Source organism: Octopus bimaculoides, chromosome 11 (genome assembly GCF_001194135.2).
Source record: "Octopus bimaculoides isolate UCB-OBI-ISO-001 chromosome 11, ASM119413v2, whole genome shotgun sequence".
Taxonomy (NCBI): Eukaryota; Metazoa; Mollusca; class Cephalopoda; order Octopoda; family Octopodidae; genus Octopus; species Octopus bimaculoides.
Genome location: NC_068991.1, coordinates 43,958,036 through 43,968,052, shown reverse-complemented (window position 1 = coordinate 43,968,052; position 10,017 = coordinate 43,958,036). Strand labels below are relative to the sequence as shown.

The window sequence follows — 10,017 nt, the reverse complement described above, 5'->3', positions numbered from 1 at the left end:
AAAATAAGTACCAGTGAAGCACTGAGGTTAATATAATTGACTATTTCCTCCCCACAAGATTTTTGGCCTTGTGCCAATGTAAGAAGTCATCATCATCATCATTAAACCAGACTACTAGAAGGAAATGAATGCTCAACAAGTTTATTTGATAAGACAAGTGCTTATGTGAGACTGGGAAAAGAGAGGTTAAATTTCTAAACTGGATAGGAAGAGAATAGGAGATAGAGAAGTGGAGTGTTTTTGTGCATGTGCATGTGTGTGTGTGTGTGTGTGCGTGTGTGTGTGTGTGTGTGCGTGTGTGTGTGCGTGTGTGTGTGTGCATATATGTCTATGTAAGTGCATGTAAAAATGTGGATGTGAGTGTGTATGTATGCATGTGTGCACATGTGTAGTAGGGTGAAAACTAAAAGTTACCATGAAGTAATATAGTCTGTTCTCTGCATAAAGAGGCCATATCTTTTATGTATGTTGCATGATGGGATGTGGAAATATGCCCAAAAGGTGAATGAACATATTGCTACCATCACACCATTCCCAGCTAGAATGATAATAACAACAAAAAACAAAAGCTGGAAACAATGTTGCTTCTCATTCCACATATGAAGGGAAACATATTACAACAACAAGAGCAACAACAACTACAGCTGCAGTAGTAGCAATAGCAGCAGCCACCATTGAATAATGTAGTCTCTTGCATTTCATAAATAAAAGAGAAAATGATTGTAGCTGGAGCACTTTTGATCCTAGATCTGCATTACCATGCCTAACCCAGGGCTAAACATAGTCAGCAGCAACCACTTATAATCTCATAATGAACACATTACTTTCACCACATTCTTCATCACAACCATCCTGCACCAACACAATAACATTCCCTACCTCCTATAACTTCATACTCGTAAAACACCAATAAAATCAATACCATCACTAAATCCACTACATCAAAAACCATTACAAGCATTATCAACAAAAACACAACTCTCTTCCTGCTTGGATGGCTTCCCCAATTCTCTGACTATACACTGTTCATTTTAAAATTTTCCACTAACCTACTACTGTCAAAGACGTAGAAACTCAGTGCTTGAAGTTTTTGAGACAAATTAAAAGGCTTTGACATTGCTAACATTAAAACTCTGGCTCTAGAACTATTCCATATTTTAAAAATATTTTGTTTCCTTTTCTGTCAAATTATTTCATTGATACCTAAAGAGAGCGACAATAGGTACCTGAACACTGAACAAGCATCCAAGAGATTGACAGTGAGGTTGGTGGCTTGTGCCCGGTCATTGCTACTGTAGTATGTCCAAGGCTATGACAGTTAATTCTTATTTAGCCCTTTCTACTATAAAACAGGTATCATAAAATGAGAACAACGCAGTGTTGCAAGAAGCAGTAGTATTATAAATTAGTCAAGTATTTCCTTCGCTAACAATGCTCAGTTCAATCCTCTTCTTAGCTGTGTAACCTGAAGAGGAGTTGAATTTTTCAGGTATCAACTAGATATCAATGGATTTGATTCTGAAGGGTTAACTAATTAACTTGATTGTCTCTGACAATAGATGGATAGAACAAAAAGTTATTTAAATAGCAATTCAGCTTTTTTGTTATAGTCTTTAGTGCTTTACTTAACATTGATTGAATTATTATCTATCTAATCAAGTATACACTTCTAGATTTTAATTTATCAAACAAATTAAGACTGCATTTTAAAAATTGTCACTCACCCCATTAATCTCAAACAAATAAACCATAACATTAATTTCTTTGCAAGGATCAAACTTTGAGCTACATATTTTCCTCTAATAATTCCATTCATCGACAAAAGACAACAAATTTAGAGATGAAAAACATTGTCATTTGGAACTATTTAGTATACACCTGATACTTTCTTAATTGGCCCCTTCCTCCTATCAAGGTGAGAAAAAGTAAAGATGACATTGATAGCATTTGAACTCAGGTTATATAAAAGTGCAAAACTAAAGACTATATGGAATTCAGTTTTTGTACTCTACAGATTCTCCTGCTCCACATCCTTTGAAAAACTTTCTTATGAGAAACCCTGAAGAATCTAAGCTACACACACTGAATCACACTAAAAGCTGAGGCTGCGCTAAGACAGTCCATACGATAATCTTTGTACACATCCAACCTTCTAACACACTGCACCTTATGATCATTGCCACCCTATTCTTAGTTTTGATGAAAATAATATATATCAGATATAAGATGAACAATTTTTCATATATCTGCAGATGGATATACTTTGGATACCTTAACAAGGTATTTCATGTCTTGCTACATACACCCTTACCTAAGCAATATGACTGATTAAGGCTGATCAAACTTCAACCAACTGGCATTCTATTGACTCCATTGGTAACTCCTTTATGCCAGAGTCATCTAGATGTTCTCTCTGTTATCTCTATATTGCTGTTGATGACTCTTCTCCCATAATGCACAGAGTTCCCATCATGATTATAATATTGGATCATAATCTGGTATGTAGCAAACAGAGTGATGAAAGTATCAAGTTTCTGCTGAGCCACGTCTGCAACACAAGGTCCAGTTTACAGCACAAACTATTTCACTTGGTTACTGTACTGTGATATGGAGAAAGCCTTTGACAGGGTCCTTTGCTTGCTCATCTGATGGTTGATGTTGAAGCTATGGGTAGATGAGTGGCTAGTGAGAGCCATCCAAGCCATGTACAAGAGAGTGGTGTCAGTAAGGTGAAAGTCAGTATAATATCAAATTTAGTGTGCAAGCAGGAGTTCACCAGGGATTGGTTTCTCAGCCTTCTCTTGCTTATCATAGTCCTTCAGGCAATAACAGGAATTTAAGACTTGTTGCTCTTGGAAGCTCCTCTATACTGATGATCTAGTTCTTCTGGCTGAATCTCTACTAGAATTAGAGAAGAAAATTCAGGTGTGGAAGCAAGGACTGGAATCAAAGGGCCTTAGAGTTAACTTAGTAACCTGCAAATTATTAGTAAGCAAGAAAGCAGACAAATTACTAATCCCTTCAGGGAAATGGCCCTACTTGATAAGTAGAAAAGGTAGAGGTAGAAATTCCATACAGTGTTCCCAGTGCAAGCAAGGGACATATAAGAGAGGGGGCAGTGAAATCACAGGAAGGTTAACAGAAAATGTAGTCTTAGTGTGTGGCAGATGTGCAGGTACAATAAACACTAACAATGTACAAAAAATAAACTTCCTCAAATGTTTAAGGGAATCCTTAGGGGTAGTAAATAGTTTCTGTTACCTGGGTGACCAAATCAGCAGTGGAGGAAGTTGCTCGGAAAGTGTAGTTGCTAGAATAAGTACCAGCTGAGCAAAGTTCAGAGAGCTATCACTTTAGTTTGTACAAAAGGACCTCTCTCTCAGAGTGAAAGGCAAATTGTATGAAGCATGTGTACAGACAGCTATCCTATGTGGCAGTGAAACATGTGCCGTGACTGTAGAGGACATGCAAAGGCTTGAAAGAAATGAAGCCAACATGCTCTGCAGGATGTACAATGTCAGTGTGCATGCATGACAAAGTGTAAATATTTTAGGAGAAAAATTGGGTATAAGAGGCATCAAATGTAGTCTGCAAGAGACAAGACTGTGCAGGTATGGTCATGTGATGTGTGTGCGTGAAGGCAGCTGCATAAAGGAATTAAAGAATTGTCATGCATTTTTGGGTAAGGCATTCATTTTATGTCCATGCTAGAATGAGTTAAATGTATACAAAATTGAGGTATTGTTTTACAGTCAGAGGATCTTTTTTAAAACGGGGGCCACATTTTTCATTAATGTTTTACGTCGTGTTTTTGGTACTGAAAGACTTTCAAACTTTGTATACTTATCTATTTTGTGTTATAGAACAGAAAAATATTTTTGTATTCGAATTTATTTCATGTAAAAAATTGTCTTATTTCGATAATTTCAACCAATCACTGACAAGTATTCAGTTGTTTACATTTACTCCTTTGGCTGATTAAGCGGTGTAAAGCGTATTTAATTTCCATAGCTTCGTTTTGCCTTTTTCTTTTTAAATTTGCTGTTTTACCCTAACCCTAACCCTATCACCAATAGAATTGTTTCAGAATCGTTTGTTTATGTAGTCGGCACTTAATGTATATCGGCTGAATGGCCGTCAGTGATTGGTTGAAATTACAGAAATACGACAACTTTAACATGGAATAACTTAGGGATTTCTTTTTTTTTAAGAAGACTAAGAGAAAAAGATGTTTTATATGACACATTCTACCAGTGTTCCAAGTTTCAAAGTGTTTCGTTAATGAAAAATGTGGTCCCCGTTTTAAAAAAGATCCCAGTCAGATGTCCTACCTGTTTTTCAAGTAAGGGCTCTCTTATTTTACATGTCTTTGAAGGTGCAAAGTGAGCGAATGATTTGTTGACAGAAGTGATGACAACAATACTGCTCATAGTGATTGACTTTTATAGATTGCAAATGTAAGTAAACACACACAAATACACACATACACAACAATCTTCTTTTGGTTTCCATCTACCAAATCCATGCACAAGGCTTAGGCCAGGGCTATAGCAGAAGACACTTACCGAAGGTGTCATGTAGTGGCACTGAATTTAAAACTATATGGTTGGTAACTGAACTCCTTAGTTACACAGCCACACCTGTGCATGAATGCTAGAAATCCTCATTCTCTGTTCTCTGAAGTCAATCCATCAACAAGTGGTCACAGATGCTCACAGACACTTTTGATTTTGAAATACTGAACAACTGAGCTTATCTATATATCTACAACTCTAATGTCAAGAATAAATAAGTATTTAAGCTTTCTTTTTTTCTCCTTATTAATCACTGCACACCTGAATCCCTTATCTCTTTATGACCAGTCTGTTTATATCAGAAGTTAACTAAACACGGATTTGAGTCATAAAATAATGAGTTCTGAATTTTTTATCATCAAAATTTGTAAGTTATAATACGTAACAATAAAAAGTTGAATATTCACCTGTGACAACAGGTAACATAGGAATAGACTCAGCAACAGCTCCTTTTAGAATTTGCACATCTCGGGTTGATAGATTTGTTGCTCTTTTCAAATCAGGATCAGATAAACTTAATATCTCAGGGAAAGATTTCAATTTTGCTGAATAAATGAAAAAATAAAAAGAGAAGAGAAAACACAATTATAAAATAATCAATATCATGTCTTTGTGAAAAATGTTGCTGTCATTAATATTGTAAGAAATCATTATGAATGGCAGAATTGACCGAGTTTTGGAAAAAATACCAGGTGGTATTTCTTCTGGCTTTTTAATTTTTGGGATTAAATCCCATTAAAGTTAATTTTTACCTTTCACTCTTCCAATAAAGTACCATTCAAAAAAAGTAAATTTAATTGGTTTAACCCTTCCTTCTAAATTTGTGACCTTGTGTCTATCTTAGAAACTATTAATCATTATTGAGGACAGAGAATGGAAGAATCAGCAGAACACTGAATAAAAATTCCTTACAGTATTCTGCTTCTTCTGCCTCTTTGTGTTTCCAGTTCAGATCTCACCAAGATTGACTTTGCTGTTACCCTTTTAGGGGCCATACAAATAGAGCAAGTCAAATATTGATTTCAAATTTTGGCACAAGGCTAGCAATTTCTGGGTGGAGGCTAGTCGATTACATCAATCCCAGTGCTCAACTGGTGCTTACATTATTGACCCCGAAAGGATAAAAGGTAAAGCTGACCTTGGTGGAATTTGAACACAGAATGTAAAGACAGACAAAAAGCTGTTAAGCATTTTGCCTGGCATGTAACAATTCTGCCAGCTTGCCACCTTAGAGCAAGTTAGATATTGGTCTCAATCTAATCAACTGTACTGTCCTACATATTGAGTGACCTTGTGGCGATGTTAGAAAGGAACATTATCCTTACTTTTGGATCTAATTACATTCCTTTACATTAGGTGTTCAGATTTCACTGTGATCATCTCCACCATTCAATATTCTAGTTGATAAAATAAGTATTTAGTCAAGTACTGTTGTTAATTAACAAGAATTACACTCTTTACTCACAAATTTCCTGCCTTATTAAAAACTATTATTATCAGTAATAATTAATTAGTGATATGTCAAAAGCAGTTGAACACTAAACTGGATGCATACCATTTTGAGTTCAAATACTGCCACAACTGACTTTATTCTTTTATTCATTCAGGTTTGACAAATATGTACCAGGAATTTAGAAAGTTTGATTTAACACTTTAGCATTTAAACTGACCATATCTGGCCAAAATATTCTGCCTGTTTTATGTTCAAACTGACCAGATTTGACCTTTCATACCTCCATTACAATATCATTCAAAAAACATTCAATCACATCATTGAAATCTTGAAACTATGAGATAATGCATGATTAATTCAAAACAATGTGAATAAATAAGCAATACATTTGAAAGACTAATCTGAATGCTAAAGGGTTAATCAATTATGTTTGAGACATTGTACCAAAGTAGGAAAATCATGTTTTTATAAATACTTTCTGCAAATATTCAAATATAATTTCAAGCAAGAACCTTGTAAAAATGACTACAAATGACTAAAAATGACCACAAATAATGTCTAAGCAAAGGCTTAGACATTATTAGTCAGAGTCCATAATAAAATAGAAAATGCATAAATAGACTTCAGAGAAATACATTTTTATTTTATACACAAACTTAACACATACTTATACGCATACTCTGTTCCTAAAATAATAACACCAATAATGATTGACTTATTCTCTGGAGAAAAAAAAAATCTTCTTCATAAAAAAATAAATTTAGATGTCCACAGACTATCTAATATAAAGGAGATACATACTCATGGGAAAAAAAAAAACTAGCTAATAAAATATAAATAATAAACAGTGAAAAATATAAACAAAGGATAAATGTCAAATAACAAAATATTCAAAAAATCAAACTACAAATACAGATTTCTAAAGTTAACAAATATATTTCTAACATTATAAAACCACAAGAAATGAAAGGCAATACCCTTACCCTAAAAAAAAAACTAAATAAAAAACTAAAAGTAAAACTTGTATGCTTATAGTTTGCTAACCAACAAAATGTAAACTACAATGGTACTAATAAAATATGAACACAATAGATTATGAGAAATATCTGATGGTGGGTATAGTAAGATAGTAATAAAATGATTGAATAGATCTACCTTCAAGACTAGTTGGAGTTCTCAAAAATAGCTAGGAAACAGATAATAGATATTAACCAAATAAATTATACAACAGACATAGTAATCACAAAAGGAAATGGATACTATCTCAAAGGCCATCATGATGAAGCATCTAAACCCACATTAATATCAAAGAAAGACATTTTGATTAGAAAAAAAGAAAAAGAAAAGATATACCAATTATTATAAAATTTTGACATAAAAACCTACAAGTGAGATAAAAAAAAAAATGTAAGAAATATATGGGAATATAATGATGGGAAAAATTTATGAAGTAGAAGAATGTCTGAAGCACAGAACCTTTATAAAAATTACAAAAAAATCCAGATAGGAAAAAGCAGTAATACTTATACGAACAGAAGAAAGAGGTTTTATGGAGAATTATGTGGGCACAGGCATGACCGTATGATTAAGTTTGCTTCCCAGCCATATAGTTTCAAGTTCAGTCCCACTGTACTGCTTCATAGGTGTCTTCTAAATTAGCCCCGGGCTGACCAATACCTTACAAAGCAGAAACTGTGGAATCCTGTAATGAGGTGCATTTTTGTGTTGTGTTAGTCTGTTTATGCCCCCATAACTTACCAGTTCAGCAAAAAGAGTCCAACAGAATAAGTACTAGATTTAAAAATTGGTACTGAAATCAATTTGCTTGACTAAATCCTTTAGAACAAATAAAAGAATAAGAATAAACCTAAAGTCAACTGACCATCAACAAGAAAAGCAGAAGAATTTTGGAGAAGTATACAAAATTATAGAGAGCAGCAAGGCCCATAATGAGCAACAAATCCGAAACAACAACAATAAGAAAGGCTGTTCTGATGTTCATCCATTTCTTATTTATTCTATTACTTTATTGTTGGAAAAGGGTAAAAGAGGGGACAGCTTGTTGGAAAGGGGTAAAAGAGGGGACAGAAAGCAACATTAAGTCAAATAAAGACAGCAATGACAGCAAAAAGTGTGTGCACAGTACACAATTGCTGGCACTCCGTCGCTTACGATGTCGAGGGTTCCAGTTGATCCAATCAATGGAACAGCCTGCTCGTGAAATTAACATGCAAGTGGCTGAGCACTCCACAGACACGTGTACCCTTAATGTAGTTCTCGGGGATATTCAGCGTGACACAGTGTGACAAAGCTGACCCTTTGAATTACAGGCACAACAGAAACAGGAAGTAAGAGTGAGAGAAAGTTGTGGTGGAAGAGTACAGCAGGGTTCGCCACCATCCCCTGCCGGAGCCTCATGGAGCCTTAAGTGTTTTCGCTCAATAAACACTTACAACGCCCGGTCTGGGAATCGAAACTGCGATCCTATGACCGCGAGTCCGCTGCCCTAACCACTGGGCCATTGCGCCTCCATACAGTACACAATATATACACACAAAAAGACAGAAAAAATGAACAGTGAAAATGCCACAGAGGAAAGGGTGAATAGGCATGTAAGGAGTAATGTTGGCAAATTTTGGGAAGCATGGAACTTTTGAAGAATGTAATGTTCTGACAGCTAACAATCATCATGGATAGTTTATTTCATGTTTCAACAATTCTAACCAAAAGTTAATGAATGATAAATAAAAATAAATTTTCCCAACATGTGAATGTAAATATATTCTGCTAAGTATTATAGCCAGTAATATATGAAAGAAATTGTGTTGTTGTTATGTATCTATGAGTGTGAAAGTATTTTAATAGTATTCCTTTGAATTTTTTTTTTTTCCTTTTTACATATAACCCATATTTTTGTTATTGTATTTCATTTCTTTGTACGACTACTTTCATTTTTTGCACAACCACAATTTATGTATCATATATCCAAATAATTAACTGAAAAAGTAAAACTTGGAAAAACAAATACAACCCCCCACCCCCACCCTTTTTTGTGTTATTTTGCTTCATAATCATTCATCAAAAATTAAGAATTTCTAGTTTTTGTAGTTTCTGAATTATTAGAGAAGACACACAAACAGTTTATAAAACAAACTGAACAGAAACAGAAGTATTTAATTTTTTAATGGTTGGATATATTTGATGAGAGAAGATGATATATTTGATGATAATAGTAGATTCAAAGAAGCAAAAAGGAAGGCAGCTGATCCCCACAAATACCGTGAGTACTGCCTCCTATTCTTTGACTTATTAATTAGTCAGCCTTCACATTCAAGTGATTATGGTTTAGTAGCAGGTACCATGTTTTTGCCAATCATTTTAGGAATTTATGTTGTCATAAGCAGACATTTATACTCTCAGTTTGTTCACTCTTAATTTGGCAGAATATCCAGGTTGTAATAGTTGGAAGGAGTAAGGGTAGCAGCAACAACTGGCTAGTTCTCATTAGTAGACTAGAGCAACATAGAAAGAAGTGCTTTGTCCAAGGACACAGTGTGCTTTCCTGTCCAGGAATTGAACCCATGACCTTATGATCATGAGTCAAACACCCTAATCACATACAAGGTATAAACACCCTAACCATATATACAAGGTATAAATAGGAAGATAGTATAAAAATAGAAACCTAACAAATCAGAAAGTATAGGCACTTTATTTGTAACCATTGATTCGAGTTTGATCTCACTGCACAGCACCTTGGACAAGCATGTTTTTACCAGAGCCTTTTGTTGACCAGTAAGCAAAATTGAATAGTTAGGAATTTTACTGAAGCCAATTGTATAAAAACATGTGTGTATGTGTGTGTGTGTGTGTATGTGTGTGTGTGTGTGTGTGTGTGTGTTGAATATCAACAAAAGATATACATATCAGCAAGATAACAAACCAATGTGTCAGACAAAAACACTTTGTGGTATTCCTTCTACCTAAATT

General features: G+C 34.6%; 1 protein-coding gene across 1 annotated transcript in view; it reads right to left on the bottom strand.

Annotated features, from left to right (window-relative positions):
- LOC106879834 (DNA repair protein XRCC3) overlaps positions 1-10,017 on the bottom strand; it is a 200,197-nt gene that overhangs the window by 108,390 nt on the left and 81,790 nt on the right. The window contains exon 2 of the mRNA XM_014929538.2: positions 4,982-5,119. Coding sequence (XP_014785024.1) covers positions 4,982-5,119 — 138 coding nt within the window. The remainder of the gene's footprint in view (positions 1-4,981; positions 5,120-10,017) is intronic.